The sequence below is a fragment of the Nelumbo nucifera genome, chromosome 2 (genome assembly GCF_055504915.1).
Source record: "Nelumbo nucifera cultivar China Antique chromosome 2, China Antique-T2T, whole genome shotgun sequence".
Taxonomy (NCBI): domain Eukaryota; kingdom Viridiplantae; phylum Streptophyta; class Magnoliopsida; order Proteales; family Nelumbonaceae; genus Nelumbo; species Nelumbo nucifera.
In genome coordinates, this window is record NC_142650.1 from 77291040 (window position 1) to 77314044 (window position 23005).

Sequence of the window (23005 nt, forward strand, 5' to 3'; positions counted from 1 at the left end):
ATCCATCCTGAGTAGAGAGTGCGACACTGTACCTTGCAGTCGAGGGAGAGGTTCTCTCTTGTCAGGCAGTGTTTGATCATTATAGGCTAAGAGGTTAAGTGTAAGACCATTTAGGATTTTTACCTGATGGGCTAATCTCACTTAAGTCCATAGTCCTTGGGCCTTCATAAGGTGGCTGGACCCAATGACCATTTAGTGTAAATGTCAGGCCAGATAAGAGCCCATACTGATGGGCTAAAGGGTTCACTATATTCAGTAGTGAATTCGGCCAGACCTTGTAACGGAGGTCGGGCTAAACCCATATGACTTTTGTGGAGATAAATGTTAGGATCCCATGCCATACAAAGAGAGCCAAGGTTTGCAAAGGTTCACTGTTCACTATTCACTATTCCTTGTTCATCATACTGTTCATTCTGTTCATTATTCATATTGTTCATCTAACTTTGGTATCAGAGCCATTGATCCCAAATCCCTTCATCCTTCTTTAACATACCGAATTTGTTAAAGCTTGAACCTATTTCTACCCCATTTAGATATTTTTCTACCAGTAAGCATCCTAGAACCTTTGGCTAGAACTCAAAGACTGTAGTTTCTTCGAAGATATAATTGGTCTCAAACCCCGATTGGACAGACTAGACATCTGCTAGTTTTACCAAGGCTAGAACCCTTGAACCAAGGTGAAAGTCGCACTGTAGGCCAAAGTGTTGAAAGTTGTCTTAGTTGACTGACCATATTTGGTGAAGTAAAAGGATAAGATGAAGTTATTTAGGATTCCCTCTAGCTCAGGCAATGATTCTGAAGAAGGTAGTGGTAGTTCATTCTTGACCAAATCATTGTCGATAAAAAATATAGAAGAAGTAAATTATGATAATATAAAAAAAAAATATCTTCACAATTTGACTACTCCAAAAATTGCACCATCTGAGATCTATAAGAAAGGAATATTTAGTCTAAGAACATACCTAAATGTTAAGACTGTAGAGAGAACTATAGTACAAGGTAATGAATCAGAAACCTTCTCTCTCATAGACAAGAAAGTAATAGAAGTCTACAGGAAGAGATCTGACTGCAATTTTATACATTTTGGCCTAATACAAGTAGCCATAAAACCATTAACCAGATTGAGACTACAAACAGCTACTTTAGCCTATTTGATTGATTCCAAACATAATAAATTCAATGACTCCTTATTAGGAGTCATAGAAGGAAGTCTCCACCAATGACCTATCTACTTCAATGCTTTCCCAAACTTTTTCGTGTCACTAATGGATTTAGGAATACATGAAGCCCTAACCCTTAGGCTTCAGACCCAGGGTTTCGACATGAAACCAGGATCGGAGAATATAGCGTTAGTCTATAGGGTCTACTTTAAAACCATGAATACTATTTGTCCTAGTACCATGATAACAGTAACCAGGGGAATGACTACCTTATTCTAGACCAACGTTAGAAATAATGTTACAAATCCTAGGCAAATTATTTGGAAATAAGTAATGTTGCCGGATAGTTGGTCAATCTCAAAAGCTGAGACTCTCAGACCCATTGAATCCACTAAATTAACATCTATATTTAGTGAACAAGATGGATCTGTAGAATTAAGATTTAGGAAGACTTCAACCTCGTCGAGGCCTTCGTACTCCGAACCAGTGAATGTAAGATCTTATTTTAGGAGGTCGATAGATTTAACAGAATCTGCACGTCCTCCCCTAGGCATCATTTATGCCACCTATGAGACTCCAATTTTGGACTATCATACAGCCCAGAATGAAGGTCAATCAGTAAAATCTTACAAACCCACAGAGGCAAATTTTGAAATCAACATGATGGAATTAGAAGAAGAATTCCAAATTGATAAAGACCTTATCAGGTTAGACTTTAATGCACAACCAATAAAGAAAAAATGGTGTTTTAAAACCTTCTCTAAAACATAGATAGATTGTACCAGGTTATTATGGTACGAGGAGATGGTAGAATTAAAGGAAACATCCCATTTTGGGAATTGTTTTTAAAACAAAAACAATTCAAAAATATAAAACCTCCTACAGAAGAATTAGAACTCTGTGTTACAAAAAAGCTATCTAAAGCTTGGAAGATAGCAGCAATGAGGAAAATTATGGAATCAATTTACCCACATTAGAAGCAATAAAAATAGGAAAGGACAAGCTAATAGTCAGTCCAATAAAAAATTCCACCACAATAAAAGAATCCAAAAATATTATTCTGGAACATTATTCTCAAATTATTGAAAAAAATAATTATACCAATGTATGCCTTAACGTTCTAGGCAAACAAACCAATAGAATATAATCTTTATTAAGCTCATTAGAAATTTATAAACCTAGAACAATAAGAAAAAGAGAAAAGTCCATGGCAGTAATGTCAGGTTTCCCAGAAGACATGAAAATACAGAAAACTCCTCTAGATCTATCAAAGGTAAGTTATAAGGAGCTATCTACGAGACTAATTTCCTCCTCAGAATGGGAGAAAGGAGAAACATCTAAACCTTTTAAAAGTAAGAAGGCAGATAAGGCTTCAGACTCATACTCAATAAATCAACTGAATGAAGGATCTGACAAAGAAAAAGAATCAATAAAAGAATTAGAAAACTCAATGGAGCTAAATAAGCTCTCTTAAAAAAGTAAGAAGCCTTATTATCCTAGGCACACCCCCATAGACCTATTATTTGAAGAATCAGCTAAGCCCTAGGTTGGCTATAACTGGAATACTTTTTATGAGTGGAATTTGGATGAAAATTCTAAATACCAGATTCCTGAAATGATACATCATATAACGATGTATGCTAGTGCCAACAAATTGGCCGGGAATGATGAAAAGGTAATTGCCACAGTTATTACCAAATCCTTTACAAGATAATTAAAGGGATGGTGGACTCATTACTTAACTAAAGTAGAAAATGATTTTATTTTGAATGCAATCAAGAGAGACAAAGATGGAGAAGTGGTCCTAAGTCAAGGTAAACCCATTCAGGATGCAGTCATGACTCTAATTCTAAATAGCCTTAGTCATTTTATAGGAGAATCAGATAATATGGCAGAAAGATTAAGTGAACAATTAATAAACCTTAGATGTAAAATACTATCTGATTTTAGATGGTATAAAGATGTTTTCTTGTCCAAAATTCATAGACTTACCGACTCTAAACAAAATTATTGGAAGGAACAATTTATCTTTGGCCTTCCTCGAGTATATGCTAAAAAGGTTAGAAATCACCTTCGGAACCTAGGAGGCAGTAGAATGCTATATCCTCATTATACCTATGGATATCTGGTCCAAGTAATTAAGCAAGTTGGATTAGACTTATGTAATGATTTATGCTTAAAAAGGCAAATTAAGAAAGAGAGAACCGACTCTAGAAGAGAGTTAGGAGATTTTTGTTACCAGTTTGGAATGGCCCCTAAGCTATCTCGTCTTAAACCGGTATACAAAAGGAAAAAAACAAAAGTTTATAAAAGGAAAGAAGAGAAGAAAAACAAGAAACCAAATTTCTCTAAAAGAAAAGAAATTAAAAGCCCCACTTATTTCAAGTGTGGCAAAAAGAGACATTACGTTAATAAGTGTTTTAAAAATACAAAAAAGATTAATGAATTAGGAGAATCTAAAGAAGAAAATATATCTGAAAGAGAACTATCAACCTCTTCAGAAGAATGTTGCAGCAATGGAATATGTACTTGTAAAAATGAGACAAGTATAGATGAAGAAGAATCAGGGGAAATCAATGTATTAACCCTGGATGAAGAACATCTCTTAGAGATTCTAGATGAAATTCCTGATGAAGAATCAAAGAAAAAGCACTTGCTGGCCTTCCAAAACAAAGAAAAGGAAAATAAAGAAAAATCTAACAGGCCACTCGAAGTAAAAAATATAATCTCATATAGTGAGATTATGAGAAGAGCTCAAGCAGGAACCCCTAAGCCCCCTTCTCTGAATGACCTCAAACAAGAGGTTAATGAGCTCAAAAAAGAATTTAAAACCCTAAAAGCCAGGGTTGACCAGTTAGAAGTTGAAAATTTCTGGATAGAACAATCTGAAAAATCCTCAAAATTAGAACACGCCAAATTTATTGGAGATACGAAGAGTTTATATACTCTATTGAGGAAGTCAAGTACCAAAAATGGTATTCAAAAATCACCATTAGAATAAAAGATTTCAACTTCTCAATTATCACCTTAATTGATTCAGGTGCTGATATAAATTGTATCAGAGAGGGAATTGTACCTTCTAAATACTTTGAGAAAACCTCTCAACAGATAAGCGTTGCTGACCGAAAAAAAATAGGAATAAAATACAAGATCCCTGTTGCCCACATTTGCAACCAAGGAACTTGCTTGAAATCCACTTTCCTTATGGTAAAGGAATTTAAGCAAGAAGTAATCTTGGGTACACCCTTCCTACTATCAATCTTATCCTATAAAAAAGACTCGACAAGGATTACAGCCACTATAGGTGAAATATCAGTCACTTATAAATTCTGTCAGAAAGCCAAAAGTATCCACAATAAACACCCTAGAAGAAAGTTTAGAGGGTAAAGTCAAATTTATCTCTGAATTGCAAACAGAGAAAAAAAAAAGCAACTCATTAAGTTGCTAAATGAACCAAAGACCCAACTGGAAATTGAAAATTTGCAGACAAAAATAGAAAAGGAGATATGCACTGAAACCCCTATCGCATTATGGCATAGGATAAAGCACATGGTTAATCTTCCATATGAAGAAGGATTTAGCGAAGCCAAAATACCAATAAAAGCCAGACCAATCCAAATGAATAGCCAATTATTAAAAATTTGTAAAAAAAAATCCAATAACTATTAGATAAAGGTCTAATTAGACCAAGTAAATCTCCATGGAGATGTCCAGCATTCTATGATGAGAATGTCGCAGAAATAGAAAGAGAGTTCCAAGACTTGAAATAAACTATAAGCCATTAAATAAAGCCATAAGATGGATTAGGTACCCAATCCCTAATAAACAAGACTTAATAAATCATTTATACAATGCAGAAATATTTTCCAAATTTGACCTAAAATCAGATTACTGGTAAATCATAATAGAAGAAAAAGGACAAATATAAAACTGCCTTTACAGTTCCTTTTGGGCATTATGAATGGAATGTTATGCCCTTCAGCTTAAAAAATGCCTATTCAGAATTCCAAAAAATTATTAATGAATTTTTTACCTCGTACACTCAATTTATAATAGTGTACATAGATGATGTGTTAATTTATTCCCCCTCACTAAAATCTCATTGGAAAACCTGCATATCTTTTTAAAGTTAATGAAAGAAAATGGTTTAGCGGCTTCAGCCCAAAAAATGAAATTAATCCAAATAGAAATTAGATTTTTAGATATCAAATATCCAAAGGAAAATTTGCGCCCATACAAAGGGTAATAGAATTTAATGACAAATCTCCTGATGAAATTAAGGAGAAAACCCAACATCAAAGATTTTTAGGAAGTCCAAATTACGTAGCAGACTACTACAAAGACTTGGCACAAGATCGTTTGTTGCTCCAAAGGAGACTGAGAAAGAATCCCCTTGAATGGAACGAGCAATTTACTCAAATAGAAAGAAAGACTAAACAGAGGGTAAAAACCCTTCCATGTCTCAATATTCCTCACCCCAAGATCCCAAAAATCGTAGAAACAAATGCTAGCGAGTTAGGGTATGAGGGAATCCTAAAACAAAAAAGAGAGAGAAAAGATGAAATTATTTGATTCACCTCTAGAACCTGAAATGATACCTAGAAAAAATATTCTACTATCAAAAAAGAAATGCTTGGCATAGTCTTCTACATCACTAAATTTCAAAGTGATTTGATAAATCAGCATTTTACTTTACAAAGTGATTGCAAATCAGCCAAAGAGATTTTAGAAAAGGATGTTAAAAACCTGGATTCAAAACAAATTTTTGCTAGATAGCAAGCTATTTTATCAGTATTTGATTTCAAAATAAAATATATTAAAGGATCTAATAATGCTCTGCCAGACTTTTTAACCAAGGAATTCTTGCAATGTTATCTAAATCAAGATGACCGACAGAAGGCCACGTATTCCAATAAGTCCTAATTCAAGGTTGTCAAAGACATTTAATGAGATCAATCGAGATCTATATCAGATCCAGTTCAAGGACTAATCAGACCCCCTTATTATCTCCCTTAATTAAGGATCCATCGCCTAACATGAATGAGGCTAATTCTATCCAATATATCTATAATTCAACTGAGTTCGTGGTTACTGTTTCCCGAGAAAAGATTCTTATGTCTCAACTCAAGCCAATCCAGAAAGAGCTCTTCAGCATCTCAATTCGATTGTTCTTGATGGTCATCATTTAACTGTTTGTAGTCTAAATAAAGACCAAAAATATTATTAGAAAATCCCGCTGCATGCAGAATCCGCAAAAATCCAGCATTATTTTAGATATCCTAACAAAACCGAACTAGCTTATTCTAAGCTAGTAATAGTAAGATTAATGACTAAAACATCATGGGGTGACTCCAGCAAACCCAGCTTTATTACCAAGCCATTCGAAAGAAGAACTAGAATGTTCAACTACAGGGACTATCAAGATGCTTGGTATAAAGTTTTTCTACTACAAAACTTCATCTGTAGATACTCATGGTTCATCCGGTTTTCTAAAGACTTTCAAAGCCCCGTCCCTGATTGGGCCTATGTTTGGTGGACTTCAAGGGAAGCCTCGAACGATATTTTCCCTTGTCAAGAATTAGCTAACAAGTATAAAAATTTTGGAAAAGGGAGAAGCTATTTGGAATTCAGCCACGTTAAGCATTTGGAATTCTTTAAGACCTTCCGCCTCCCATGGATTTAAAATGGAGTTATCAGCTAAACGTCTCCTGGTTGCCTCCAGCCATTGATCGGGTGATAGAGATAAAGTGGTGGGACAAATTTGATCTCATAGAAAGCCTGAAGCTTTCTTCTGACGAAGACGACATCCTTCAGTCTATCTTCGAGTCTTAAATGGATAAGCTCTGCTACAAATTCCCTGACATGGATCCCATCGAGCTTGAGAACATGTCCCTCCGTATGGCCGAAAGGATAAAAGAAAAAAGTAAAGGCATCTCAAAGGACAGCGAGACTGAAAGTATCCGCTTGCTCAACCAGCACTAGGGTCGACATCACTATTATGAAATTTGTTCCTATCCTTAACAGTAAAACGCTTCGACAACTAGACTAAAAGGTCAGAAGATAAGAAAGCATCTCAATTATTTAAGATGCTCGTCAGAAAAATCCAAAAGTAATCTTAACCATAGAATCCAAGCAGATAAGTTCGAATAAAGCGGTTCCCTTCTAGAAGCCGCGACCTCTTTATAAGAAACTTTGGCCTCAGTTGTTGAGTGTGAAAAAATTTCCGAAGTGCAGAAGTCTCCAAGTTCTCAATGCTTTGTAATAGTTTGAGAGTTTTTCTTTCCGAGCAATCTTAAAAGTATGCTATTTGTGCGCTTTGTAATTTTCTAAAAGATTGTATATTGTTGTATCATCACTAAAAATCTATCTGTTTAATCTATATCTCTGTAAGTATCAGTATTAAGAAATATTTCAATTTCTATTTTCATTATATTAAGAAATAATTTCAATCGTTGTTCTCAATATGTTTTTTGCATAACATACTCATCTCCATGTTCTTATCTTCATCGGCTCCATATTCATCCTTCATTATCATATTGTTCATTGTTCACTATTCACTATTCATTGTTCACCATACTGTTCATTATTCATATTGTTCATCTAACTTTGGTATCAGAGCCATTGATCCCAAATCCCTCTAGCCTTCTTTGACAGACCAAATTTGTTAAAACTTGAACCTATTTCTACCCCATTCAGATGTTTGTCTACCGGTAAGCATCCTAGAACATTTGGCTAGAACCCAAAGACTGTAGCTTCTTCAAAGATATCATTGGGCTAAAACCCTGATTGGATAGACTAGACATCGGGCAGTGCTTGATCATTAAGGGCTGAGAGGTTAAGTGTAAGACCATTTAGGATAATACCTGATGAGCTAATCTTGCCCACAGTCCCTGGGTTTTTATAAGATGGCTTAGCCCAGGGACCACTTAATGTAAGTGTTGGGCCCATAGGGTCCATGTGATGGACTCAGGGGTTCACTAAGTTTTTCAGTGAATTCGGCTGGGCCGAACCCATATGGCTGGTGTGTAGATCAATGCTTGGGTCCCACGCCATACAAAGAAGTCCAACTGAACAGCAGATTGGAAAATAGTTAAACACTGAACACTTAATGGGCCAAAAACCCATTTCGAGCTGGGCTGATATGATCACCTATCTATGGGGTGAATCTGAAATTAATGTTAGTAAAAGGATAGGGCCTTTAACCTTATCCACTCTGGGAGACCAAATTCAAAACATATTTGAATCTGGTAACCTCCTGATAAGATCAAGAGTAAGCTAACTTAATCTACAGATAGGATTAAGATAATCCCCTATCCAAATACAGATTTGGATTGGGATAACTCCTAATTAGGAGGTTTCTTAATCAAGAAGAAAGGAGGAGAAACCCAAGAGAAATATATCAAATTTCGAACCAAGGGTTTTAGTCAAAAAAAACCCCTACGAACAGAGATTAGATCTCATACAAAACTCTAGAGAGAAGAGAAGTAGTTCAGCCATCTTCGTCCCAGGAGTTCTCCTCTAGCCGCCGCCATTCCCTCTTGCAAGATTTGATCTTTGCAGCAATAGGGAGTCAAGAAATCAGTTATTGACATTAGTCTTGCAAAAAAGACTAAGAAAGATTCAGTGTTAAGAGTTTCTAGAGGATTCTTGTGAAGGATCCAGTGTGTAGGACGCACCCTACTGGTTCCGTTCCATCCACAGCTGTGTCATCTTCAGCAGGAGCGGATCTTGGTTTCTTCTTTGGGCGTGAACACCAACTTTGGGAGATACTGCTTCTCCGGATCAGGTATAATCCTCCCTTTTGCTTTTTGGTTCAGATCTGGTTCGATCATGGTTCAAGTAAGATCCTTGAATATAGTATTCTAAATTCAGGGAATATGATTCCCAGTTGGGAGAAGATAGAAAAATTTTTGAAATTCGCCCACCCATTCCGCAACCTTTTGGCATCCATTAGATGGATCCTACCATTCTTTCATAAGATGAAGAAGTTATTTAAGACTCCCTCTAGCTCAGGCAACGGTTCTTAGAAAATAGTGGTAGTTTATCCTTAACCAAATCACTATCGATAAAAAATATAGAATAAGTAAATTATGATAATATAGAAAAATCTCTGCACAATTTGACTATTCCAAAATTGCACCATCTGAGATCTATAAGAAAGGAATATTTAGTCTAAGAACAGACCTAAATGTTAGGACCATAAAGAGAACTATTACACAAGGGAATGAATCAGAAACCTTCTCTCTCATAGACAAGAAAGTGATAGAAGTCTACAGGAAGAGATCTGACTGCAATTTTATACATTTTGGCCTCATACAAGTAGCCATAAAACCATTAAGCAGATTGGAACTACAAATAGCTGCTTTAGCCTATTTGACTGATTCCAAACATAATAAATTCAATGACTCCTTATTAGGAGTCATAGAAGGAAGTCTCCACCAAGGACCTATCTATTTCAATGCTTTCCCAAACTTTTCCATATCACTAATGGATTTAAGAATACATGAAGCCCTAACCCTTAGGATTTAGACCCAGGGTTTTGACATGAAACCAGGATCGGAGAATATAGCATTAGTCTACAGGGTCTACTTTAAAACCATGAATACTAATTGTCCTAATGCCAGGATAATAGGAACTAGGGGAATGACTACTTTGTTCCAGACCAACGCTAGGAATAATGTTACAATTCCTGGGCAAATTACTTGAAAAGAAGTAAAGTTGTCAAATAGTTAGTCAATCTCCAAAGTTGAGACTCCCAGACCCATTGAATCCACTGAATTAACATCTATATTTAGTGAACAAGATGGATCTGTAGAATTAAGGTTTAGGAGGGCCTCAACTTCTTCGAGCCCTTCGTACTCCAAACCAGTGGATGTAAAATCTTCTTATTCCAAGAGGTCAATAGATTTAACAAAATTTGCACGTCCTCCCCCAGGCATCATTTATGCCACCTATGAGACTCCAATTTCGAACTATCATATAGCCCAGGAACGAAGGTCAATTAGTAAAATCTTATGAGCCCACAGAGGTAGATTTTGAAATCAACATAATGGAATTAGAAGAAGAATTTCAAATTGATAAAGACCTTATCAGGTTAGACTTTAATGCACAACCAATAAAAAATAATGGTTTTAAAACCTTCTCTAAAATAGAGAGAGATCGTACCAAGGAATTATGGTACGAGGAGATGGTAGAATTAAAGGAAAAGGAATTATAACATTATTCCTAACATTGGTCTGGAACAAGGTAGTCATTTCCCTATTTTTTGTTATCTTGGTATTAGGACAAATAGTACTAATGGTTTTAAAGTAGACCATATAGACTAATGCTATATTTTCTGATCCTGGTTTCATGTCGAAACCCTGGGTTTGAAGCCTAAGGGTTAGGGCTTCATGTATTCCTGCATCCATTAGTGATACGGAAAAGTTTGGGAAAGCATTGAAGTAGATAGTGTTGGATTTTAATCTCATGAGAGATTAAATCCAATGGGTTTGATTGATCAATTACATGAGAAATTGCACTTGTACACTTAATTGAAAAAATCAGTTTTGATCGTACAAAACCCAGTTTCGAACTTGTCCCACATTGAAAAATTATAAGTTTTGTTTTCAATATTTCAATAGGAGCTGATTTACACTCCTTAGAATTAGTAGAGGAGAGTATGGGGATTCGATACCGCAGCGCAACGAGGCGCTTTAGAGGTGCACTTTGCTCGCACTTCGCGCGCACCCGCATGGCTCGCGATGGGCGGCTCTGGTTTTGGTGTGTTGATCACCGTTGATGAGATCAATGGTCATGATTCGATCGGGTGTGATCAAGAGGCACAATTCAAAGTTAATAGTCACCAACTGTTAACTACTTTTTAAACAGTCACAATGTTTGAAATTGTGACTGTTCAATGTGCCTTCTCTAAACCAACACCTACCTTTTCTTCATACCTATTCACAAATTATTTAAGGAGCATGAATCAGACTCCAAAACACACAATTTCGAAATTCACTCTCTCTCTCTCTCAGTCCGGTCTGCTACAATTTCACAGAAGGTTTCTTTGGAGACTCTTCAACTTTGCTGGTTGCAGATTTTCGCCCAAGGCTCTGTTGTATCCTGGGAATGAATTTGCCTATAACCCAACAGCAAACTCAATAAAACTGAGTGGGGGCAAATAATGTTCTAAAGACAGTGTTTTCAGATGCACCTCAGAGCTTCTCCTCCAAAGTTATAGTGACCCCATCTTCTCCAACAATTTTAGAACGTTATACTGCAATGGAGGCGGAAGCAAGCATGACTTCGATCAAGATGATGAACCAAGATCTTGTTCGACTAGACCAGTTCGATGGAAAAAATTTCAGCCGATGGCAAGACAAGATGATCTTCTTTCTTACCACACTGAAGCTATACTATCTGCTGGACCCGAATCTGCAATCACTTCCTGAACCCACTAACAAAGACTCAGAGAAACTAAAGAAGGAAAGAGCAAAACGAGAAGAGAACTCACTTCTGTGCCGATGACACATATTGAATGCTTTATCATACCGGCTCTACAACTTCTACAAGGAACTTACATCTCCAAAAGAAATCTGGAAGGCCCTGGAATTCAAATACAAGGTGCAAGAAACAGGTACGAATAAGTATCTTATTGCAGAATACTTTGACTTCACCATAAACGACCATAAACCCATACTGGAGCAAATTCATGAACTACAGGTGATAGTTAACAAAATTCGATCCCTTAACATCATCATTCCTGAATCTTTCCAAGTGGGAGCAATCATTGCCAAACTTCCACCCTCTTTGAAGGATTACAGGAATAAGCTTCTGCACAAGGCTGAAGAACTTACCTTGGAGCAAATTCAGCAACACCTTCGTATTGAAGAAGAGTCTCGAATTAGAGATAGTAGGGATAAGACCCTGACCGGTATGCTAAACTCTAAGGTCAATTTTGTGGAAAACAGATCAAAGAAGACTAACCCTGCATTACAAGTAAAGAAGAATGATGGGAACTTCAAGAAGAGCAACAATAAGAAAGGATCCTGCTATGTTTGTGGAAAGAAGGGGCATTATAACCGAGTCTGCCGACATCGGAAAGGCGGAACCAAGTCTACAAACATGGTAGAAGACAATCTCGTGGCCATGATTACTGAAGTCAACATGGCAGAATCGTCTTCTGGATGGTGGTTTGATTCAGGTAGTCCATGATTACTGAAGTCAACATGGCAGAATCTCATGAGAGATTAAGTCCAATGGGTTTGATTGATCAATTACATAAGAAATTGCACCTGTACACTTGATTGAAAAAACCAGTTTTTCTCTTACAAAACCCAGTTTTGAACTTGTCCCACATTGGAAAATTATAAGTTTTGTTTTCAATATTTCAATAGGAGCTGATTTACACTCCTTAGAATTAGTAGAGGAGAGTATGGGGATTCAATACCGCGGCGCAATGAGGCGCTTTAGAGGTGCACTTTGCTCGCACTTCGCGTGCATCCACGTGGCTCGCGATGGGCGGCTCTGGTTTTGGTGCGTTGATGACCGTTGATCACCGTTGATGAGATCAATGATCACGATTCGATCGGGTGTAATCAAGAGGCACAATTCAAAGTTAACAGTCACCAACTGTTAACTACTTTTTAAACAGTCACAATGTTTGAAATTGTGACTGTTCAAGGTGCCTTCTCTAAACCAGCACCTACCTTTTCTTCATACCTCTTCACAAATTATTTAAGGAGCATGAATTAGACTCCAAAACACACAATTTCGAAATTCACTCTCTCTCTCTCTCTCTCTCTTAGTCCGGTCTGCTACAGTCTCATAGAAGGTTTCTTTGGAGACTCTTCAACTTTGCTAGTTGCAGATTCTCGCCCAAGGCTCTGTTGTATCCTGGGAACGAATTTTCCTGTAACCCAACAGCAAACTCATTAAAACTGAGTGGGGGCAAATAACGTTCTAAAGACAGTGTCTTCAGACGCGCCTCAGAGCTTCTTTTCCAAAGTTACAGTGACCCCATCTTCCCAAACAGTTTTTTGTTGAGCATATTGTGTCTTCAAGTTTGATTCACTATCCAGGTTCATTGTCTGAATGTATGCTATTCCATTAGGATCACTTGTCCCCAACAAAACCTTGTCACAAGGAATTGTTTCATCTGCTATGATCTTTACAACCTCACCAACTTGTATCCTTTCCATTTCTTCGTTCGAAACTGACCAAATTGAAGCATAGGGCTTTTCGGTTGTTCTTCTTATCTGATCTGTGTCTTCGCCAATCTTTATAGCCATCTTTAATGGTTGTGACACAAAGCACAAAGAGGAAAGGAAAAAGAGAGTCTGTTCTGCCAAAAAACAGCAAGAGTCAGGAGTTGATTAAAAGCAGGGATAGCTAGGAAGTACAAGTAAGCAACTCGATGGAATTAAATGAATAAATTCTTGGGGAGGAATGTGATCATGGTGTACTTGTGGTTTTGATTCCATTCCCTGTGACTTCATAATACCCCAGGATGCTCCAGAAGTTTCAAGCATTGTAGGATTATGCTGCAACTCCATAATACCCCAGGATATCATTGTCCTCCTTGTGTAGTGCATTCCAACAAAAACAATTGAAAAAACTGAGACTCAGAAGACTGGAACCTTTCTATTGTAACAAAAGAATCAGAGTGGTCAAGAGACTCCTGGCAACAATCTCTACCTAAGAGAGAAGGTATGGTTTCCCTTTAGAAATTAAGAGTGGCTTTGAGCTTCAAACAAAGAGAAACAGGCAGATCAAGGAGCCAATATTCAAAGGGGAAGGCAGCACCACATACAAAATTTCTGGAGCACAAGAAGATGATGGAATGGCTGGTCGGAAGTCAAATAATCTTCCAACATATGCATTAGAGAAGGTTGAAAGGAAACTCTAAAACCTCTAAAGACCATAACTAGAAATTAGTGGTCCAGAGTGAATTTCTTCCCCTTTTGTCCTCGACCAAAACAAATCAGTCGAAAGAACTTGAGCTTGAAAGGCGTGGATATCACACAAACTGGTCCGTCCGTGCCCACCATCGATCTGGTGTTGCAGAATGAGATGGTGTACTAGAGGATCTCCAGTGCGAATTCGATGGTCCGGGTATTAGAAGATGTGATGTGTCTAGAGAGGGGAGTGCAATGCACCGCCATTCTTCCATTGTGCGTCGTGAGGAAGAAAATGAGCAGTGTTCGAGCGGATTATGGAGTTGCTGAGTCAGGGCTATTTTACACATTAATTCATAAAAGGGTAAAATAGGTATTTTGAAAAAAATGATCTCTTTAACGTTTTCCGTCTTGGTCATTAACGAAAGAGAGGTATTTGTTGAATTTTTTTTAAAATAGTGGGGAGGTTTTTTCTAAAGTGAAACTATAGGAAAGGTTTTTATGATTGTCATAAACTTCAAGGGAGGGTTTTGTATTTTACCCAATTTGTATTTGTACTTCTTCCAAACTAAGCCTTAAGGATTACAGGGATTTGACCTCCAATCAAATTGATGTATTGATACATTTTTTGTAAATGAGTAAAAGTACATAATTGTTTCATGTTATGATTGGTGTGTTTCTGTGTAATTATCCCTTAAACTAGACACTTATGAGACTCATGTTAGTTTAGAATGTTCTCAGCCATTGGATAAGACTTAGGGAGTTTATCTTGCCAAGGCTAACACTAATGTGCTGCCAAAAAGGTTGAGGCAGTCTGTCTCAGCTGTTAGGGTTGGACCCAAAGCACATGTAGTATGTGCTTATTTGAAACACTGAACCCAGACCAATTTCCAATTATGCCTTGGACCTTGGAGACTGATGGAAAAAATAAGAAAGTTACACCTAGCACCTAAACTCGATTATGGTACTATACTGAGTGTTGGATCGGGTTGTCTTTGATATACTAATCAGTGAGATCCTTTGGGGGTAAAACCTGGGTATGTTATGGCAGTTTGAGAACTTACTCGAGTGGGTGATCATAGTGATAACATCAGCCCCTTTGTCGGACAAAGTGAATGATCGGGATTGCACTCTCTAATGGAACCAAAACTGCTAGTAGTCGATTTCAACCGTGTTTGAGATTTGTTTTGCAAAATATATTTATATGATAATATTTAAGAAAAAGGTTTGCTAAAGGTTTTAATTCCCAAGACCCATCCGAGCAAAGAGTGCAACACTGCACCTTGCAGCTAGGGGAGAGGTTCTTCTCTATCGGGCAATGTTTGATCATTATGGGCTGAGAGGTTAAATGTAAGAGACCATTAGGAGTTGTTTACCTGATAGGCTATATATACTTAAGTCCATTATCCTTGGGCCTTCATAAGATGGTTGGATTCAAAGATCATTTAATGTAAATGTTGGGCTCATTAAGAGCCCATACTAATGGACTCAAGGGTTCACTATACTTGACAGTAAATTTGTCCAGGCCTTTTCATAGAGGTTAGGCCGAACCCATGTGGCATGGATGCACACTAAGATGTTCATTTTGATAATTTTCAAGACTTTGTTGGATTAAACTTAGGTACAAGTACATTATATATTCACATTCAATCTGTTCAGATCTCTCATTATTTTTAAAGCTTAGTTTGGAAGGAGTATAAATACAAATTTGTAGAGTGCAAAACCTTGTATTTTGTATGTATTTGCACTGTACATATTTGTATTTGTACTCCTTCCAAACTAAGCCTAAATTCCTTTATTTAATTGACAAGAAGAATTAGGTAGTCTTTGTTGGGATCAATGGTCTTATCCAAGAGGGGTGAACTGCGTAGAGATTTAAAAACTTTGATTATGCTAGAATCCAATCTGAATTGCTGCATTTGGCATTCCTTATTTTAAGGACTAATCTCCTTTTTGCATTTAAAATGCCCTACGAACACTAAGTTTTTAATTGCAAAAAGGAGATAAGTCCTTAAAATAAGGAATGCCAAATGCAGCCTTAAACAATCAAGCTCAAGACCATTTAACTAAAACTGAACCTAAGCCTTTTAACAAATAAGTTCAAATGGAATATTAAAGGCTTAGACAATTAGGTTCAGTAGTTGATCAAGACAAAACACTTAAAACAATCTAGCTACTAAATTAATAAATTTGCAACTTCAGAATAAAAAGCAAGTGTCATAGTAGAGTTGTAGGGTTTAGTAGTCAACAGTACAGCACAATAATAATAATGACTACTAGGATAGTGGCTGACAAATGAATTAAAGGAGAATATCTGGTTAGTTGTTCTATAGATAATGAATAATGAGAACAACAAGTACAAATAAATGTAGAAAGTAAAGGAGAAGTTAAATGTAAATAAGCATTATAGCAAATTGCAGCTACACCTAGTGATGTATGCCTTTGTAGCTAGAAAGAGAGGACCAGCCACAAACATGTAGCAAAGATATGAACCTGCTACACAAGATAGCTGAAATATGGGCCAACTATCAAATTAAATTTAACTACAGAAAATAAATTAAGGTAAATTACAAAGACCCCCTTATACTAAGGGGTTGGTGACAAAGACCCCTATACTTCAATTTGTGACGAAAAAACCCCTGAACTTTTACATTGTGACAAATACCCCCTCGGTCGTTAAGTCAGATGACAAAAGTCATTAAATTACCAAAATACCACACTAAACCTTTTCTATTTTCTTTTTCTTGCCATTTTTTCTTAAAACCTAACTCACCCAAATAAAGATATGTTGCTCCAACAAAGCGATCGGGAAAACAAATACTCTGGTTTTCTGGCTTCATGTTGTTGATCTCTTTCTATAAATGAATCTTCTCCATTGGAGAAGACAATGAACAGTACAAAGTGTAAAAAGCAAAGTAAGACAATTTCATGAATTAAAGAAAAAGATAAAATAAATTAGAAAATGGTAGTTTTGGCATTTGGAAAACTTTAAATAGTCATATGAGAATCTTTTTCAAAGTTAACTGATGGAGCGGTAACATAGGGGGGTCTTTGTCTAACGACTAAAGTTCAGGGGGGTCTTTGTTGCAAATTAAAGTACAGGGGGGTCTTTGTAATTTACCCAATAAATTATGCAAGAATGCAAATGAACAATAAAAGTAAACAACAAAATAATAAACAAAACAGTTAGCAATATTAGTAAAGTTAAAACTCAAACTACAATGACCTTCCTTGTATCTTGTAGATAAAAAAGAAGACAAAAAAACATAAAATGTAAATCTATAAGATCTCAAGGCTTCAAGTATTGCAATGTTGAGATAGTTAGTGCAAATAAAATAAACTATAATTTTAAAAGAAAAGAACCAAAAACAAGAGGCACATAATATTTTTATAAAGGTTCAAACAACCCTACCTACATCCTTTACCTTAGACCACCACTAAGGATTTCTACTATTTGATTGGACTTCTTGAGCACCAGCTAAGCCTTTAACTAATAGGACTTCAAGGGTGCTTGCAATGCCTTTTCTAGTTGGACTTACACAAGTGCCAACAAGACCCAAACCAAGAGAGCTTCCAAGTGCCTACAAGACCTTGTAGTTGGACTTAACATAGAAGCCAACAAGACCTTAATGGTGTTCAACTTCTACCTGCTCAAAAATGTTTCACTAATAAGCATAGGTGCATGTTTACAATGCAAGAGCATTCTCTTGATATGTAATTAGGTAAATATAAACAATTACAATTCAAACTAAAAAATTGCTAGAGTATTCATAAATGCTCATAGTGAGAGGGAGAGAGATCAACAAATGGGTGAGGATGACTCAATGCCTTCAACAAAACTCACCTCTAAAACTGATGAAACTCAAGAATCTCCTTCAAGAAGACTCTAACTCTAGCTTGCTCTCTCTAAGAAACAACTATTTACAATATGTACAAGTAAAATTATTGGTTGTTTTTTCACAAACTTTTATCTGTTTTTTACTTGTTTTAAATCAAGCTAAGAACCACTATTTATAAAGGATTAAGATCAACTAACATTCTAACAATCTACTACAATACAAAGGAAAGAATCTTTCTTCTCCTTAGTCAAGTGTTTCTACTTATCAGTCAACTTGTAAGCCTATGAACTCATCCAATTTGAGTAAGTCGACACATGTTCACTACTAGTCAACACATCTTCTAAGAGTAGGAAATTTGCATGCCTCAGTTGTCATAGTTAATCAACACATGAATATGGGAAATTGATTACGTCTCACAATTTTGGCTATGCATGCCTCGACTATCATAGTTAACCGATATATAAATCTAGAGTATTCAACTACTTCTCACAATTAGGTCCAATTTGATTGACAAACAACCTAAACACTTTGAAACCTTGACACATTTTTCCAAGAGGTTTTAGAAACTTTTCCTTTGGCTTTCAAAGATGTTTTACTGACTTTTATAGCATGATTAAGCTTAGAAAATCCAATGAACCAAACTCAAAGGATTATGATTTCTATGGATGACTGAGTTTAGTCTTTTTTAGCATCTGTGAGATGCATCATACAACTAATTTACATCAAGGTTCTATAAAATATAAAACCAAATAAATACAACATGTTATATAAATATTGACTCCTTGATGAATTATTGTAGCATATCAATATTCAGCGGCTCTAAAGCCTTTAAATTCTTAAACAACCTTGATGCTTGATTTCTTAGAGCTTCCTTAACTAGAGAGAGGTTGATGATGGTGTAATGTTGAAGCACAGACAGATACTTAACAGAGCTTCCACTTGATCATTTGTAGCATTCTAGCTTTATATCCAATTAAAGCACAAAGAAGCTTGCCAAAGATGTTACACTCTGAGATACACCATTAATACTCTAAATGTGTTTGTTATCATCAAAACACATAGGATTAACAGTCCCACTCATCCCCCAAACACATACCCCCTGTTGGGACCAATGTCCTTACCCAAGGGGTGGTGAATTAGGTATAATATTAAAAAACTTACACTTTAAAAGGTTAAACTTAAAACCTTTCCCCCAAAAATTGAATCTAAGCCTTCTTGTTAGTTTAAATCAAGATGTAGCAGAATAAAGCTTTTATCCAATGGACTTAGTAGTTAATCAAGAATATGTTCTCAATGATTAACCTTACTATTGAATATAGATCTACAACATCTCAAAGTATATAAGAGAAATAAATATGATGTTATGAGGTTAATGGTAATGTAATTAAATAAAGGACAAATAATAAAGGGCAAATTTCTTAATATATCCCTATGATTTAGGAAATTGACTAACTCTACCCTTACTTTTTACATATTGCCTTGAAGTATCCTTAATATTTTTTACAATTGTTTAAAACCTCCCTTGCCGTTAATTTTCTGTCACACTCCGTTCACATGTGATATGAATAATATATTTCTTAAAATTCCTAAAATACCCTTTTAAAAATTCAAAACAATCATTAATAAGTTGATCCCACTCTTTCTTCTTCTTCTTCTTTTTCAGTGCTGCAAGCAGAGGACAATTACGAAGACTGGAAGTAACTTACCATGTCCTTTATTAGAAACAGCTACTTTTCATGGTGGATTTGGCCATTGCTTTTCTATGTTTGTCCATCTTTGGGTGAGAATAACCCTTTCTTAGTGGATTTGGCCAAACGATCAACAGCTTTCTTGGTGGACTTGGCTATAGCATCGCCTTTCTTTTCTTTCTTTGGGTGAGAATCACTTGGACTCTCATAAATCTAAGCAATTACTTTAGTGCAAGCTCTAGCCATTGATGTGACTGGCTTTTCTTTGTTTCAGTGGGAAGCACTCATATTGTGATAGGCTTCCATGGTAACTCCGGCCATTTCTTTACCTTGCTTTTCTTTCCTTGGATGAGAACTACTGCTACTCCAATCTGAAGGTAGTGTTACCTTTCACAAGAATTTCTGTCATATATCTTGACATTGAATTTGGACCGGTCTGCTTTGTTCTACTCCAAGCTAAACCCAACGAGCACAAGCATGGATTGTTCTACTAATTCACTTTTTCTTCAACCGATTTTCTTATGGTTCGGCCTAGCTCAAACTCTTTTGGAACGCCCATCTGTCATCCTTTCCCTAAATATCACACATTATTTACCAATGAAGGAATCTTAGATAATTCAACGAAGGTTCAAAATATCAAAAATGCAATATGCATCGAAAAGACAATTTTAAGAAACGTATCGAGATATGTTTCAGATACACAGATACAAATGAAAAATCAAAATATGCATAGGAAATTCAAATAAATCATAAAAAATATATTAATAACAATACTTACAAGTTTGATATGATTATAAACAAGTTATTTAAATGTAAAAAACCATAATTTAATGTTTATATAAAATGTGACATCAAGATATAATTAATAACAGTTGAAAATGAAGGAAAAGATAAAATGTGAAAAAAGCAAAAAAGAACTAAAATAGGAATGTATATACATAAATTTTCAAATAACCAATATAAATTATCTTAATATTTATTAATATATAAATTTTAATAATTAATTAAAGCATTTATTAATAAGCCCCTCTAAGAAAAGATAAAATTTACTTAAAACTAAAAATGTATATAATTATAACAAACAAATCGAAGTGGCTTAGTGGCAAAGTTATGGGTGTTAAAATCTAGCGACCAAGGTTCAATTCTTGTTATTGCTAACATTTGTTGTTTTTATACTAACAGAACTAAATTAAAGGAAATTAATGAGATGATCATTAATTAATTGAAATAATGAGGGAATTGGAATTAAGCACTAAAATTCAAATTTGAATTTAAATTTGCTTTAAATATAAGACTAATTAACTAATTAATGAAGGAGAAGTTAGACATAAATATAGGAGTAAGAAACTACATTATTGAGAGAGATTTGGTATTAAATATAAATTAAAATTAATGGAAGAAAGGGAACCGAAACAATTCGGTTTATAGCAGCCTATTTCAGGCTCGTATCGATTGATACATATCTGAAACAGCCCGATACGGGCCCATATCGGCTAATACATATGAAAAGAAACGAAACAATTGATTTATAGGTGTTCCGTGTATCAAGTTCTTATCAAAAGGGTACGTATCAGCCGATATGGCCCGATACATTAAGACATTTTAAACCTTGGATGGTTTACCTAAATTACTCTTCATTTCACTTAATAGAAATTACATAAAATACTAGCATAACCAACAGAAACACAATGAGTGACAACTACATCCTAAAGATTGCAACAAAGTGAAATCACAATTAATTAGAATCTGACTTCTGCTTCTTTGACCTATGATCACCTGCACTATTCTTCAACTTGGACTCACGGCGTTCCCTTTTTAGCCCCTTAACCTTATTTGATAGTGCCATACCACCAACCTAGATGTCGAGCAAAATAAATAAATAAAATGAAAGTGAGAATCAAATTTATTACAAGCTACCATGATTAATTCAATGAACATGCGAAGAGGAAGGAAAAAATGAAGATACAGAAGACAAAACACTACCTTTTGATCTGGAATGTATATCTTCCCAATTTTTCCTTGTACTGCATCACGGCTAACATTTTTCTCCTGAAAAAGGTAAAACAAGTCGCATCACTTAAGCATCTCTGCTTCGCTGTACAACAGAAAAGATAGTTGCACATGCATGTGCACAAACCAACACAAAGCATAGAGGATTTCAGAGAGAAGACTTGGTGATTAACCTTTTTCTTAGGCTTTTCAGCAGAAGTTTTCATGGCTTCTTTCCTTAGGCTGTCGTTGGGAAGACGATGCCGCCGAATTACTAAATCCATGGATGGGCCCACTTCCACCAGCTCCATCCTTGGAACAATTGTGCCTGACCTTTTTAATCTTAGTGCACAGTGTGTGAAGAACACTCTATTTGAGGATACAGCTGTACAAACAAATACCCGGTCTACACCAGCAAGGTTTAAATTCTCTACAACCTGCATGAATCACAAACATACTAATTCAGTTTTGTACTTTCTTGATCGTTAGGAAGAAGGAAATTTTGAAATATATTATGTACCTCTCCCCTGAATAAGTCGAGCAAAACTTCCTTCAAATGTTTCAGCTCTTCTATGCTTTCAAAACCTTCTCCAATAAAAGCAAAGAAAGGTTTTGACCCCACATGGGGAGCTATTTTCTTTTCATATGAAAAGGAGTCCATGGTTTTGAAATTCTCCACTCCAACCTCAACAAGATCATAAATGTGATGATCATAAGTCCGCCCTATAACTATATTATTGGGGCGTTTCTTTGAGTGGGAACCAAACTGAATGGAAAGAAAAAAAAAAGGGAAAAAAAAGTCATAATAGTATCCATGAACATAAGCTGTATTAATAAACAGTAGAAGAATGAAAACCATATTTAACCTTTCTCTTGCTACACTGGGCACCGTAAAAACTCGACAAGTGAAATCTAACCATTTGGTACTTACATATAGACCTTGAGCATGATCTCCAAGTATAAGGATGGCACCCTATAAATATCAATTTTATCTAGTAACCCATTTAAGTGGTCTGATGCTAATTCTAGTGTTACACCTCTGTCATGATGATGATGACGATGATGATGAAGATGATAATGATGATGATGATGTAATTTGGGAACTAAAGGGCCATTGCTTGGTGCAATGGTAAAATCTCAGGCTAACGAGTTTGAAAATGCAAGTCCGAGTAAATGACCTCTTTGTGCAAAAGATACTGAAGTTAGGTCCAGTCCACCCCTTCCAGGAACCCAGATAGCTGGGACTAACATTGAATAATGACCCCTTTTTATTTGTAGCTTGGGAAATAAAGTATAAAGTCGGGCATAATTGATAATTCACTTTTTCCTGTACCTTATGGAAGGCTACAAGTCCAGAATATTCAAACATGAAAAATGCTTTCTTTCATTGAGGAAAAATCCTGGAGAGTAGAAAGGAGACGAAGACTTTAGTGTAGATAAGGTAAGACAGC

At 35.9% G+C, this 23005-nt stretch overlaps 1 protein-coding gene across 1 annotated transcript in view; it reads right to left on the reverse strand.

Annotated features, from left to right (window-relative positions):
- Positions 1-20933: 20933 nt before the first annotated feature.
- LOC104589495 (ribosome production factor 2 homolog) overlaps positions 20934-23005 on the reverse strand; it is a 31941-nt gene continuing 29869 nt past the window's right edge. The window contains exons 4-7 of the mRNA XM_010247845.3: positions 22075-22320; positions 21749-21991; positions 21549-21614; positions 20934-21420 (exon numbers count right to left, since the gene is read on the reverse strand). Coding sequence (XP_010246147.1) covers positions 21301-21420; positions 21549-21614; positions 21749-21991; positions 22075-22320 — 675 coding nt within the window. The 3' untranslated portion in view covers positions 20934-21300. The remainder of the gene's footprint in view (positions 21421-21548; positions 21615-21748; positions 21992-22074; positions 22321-23005) is intronic.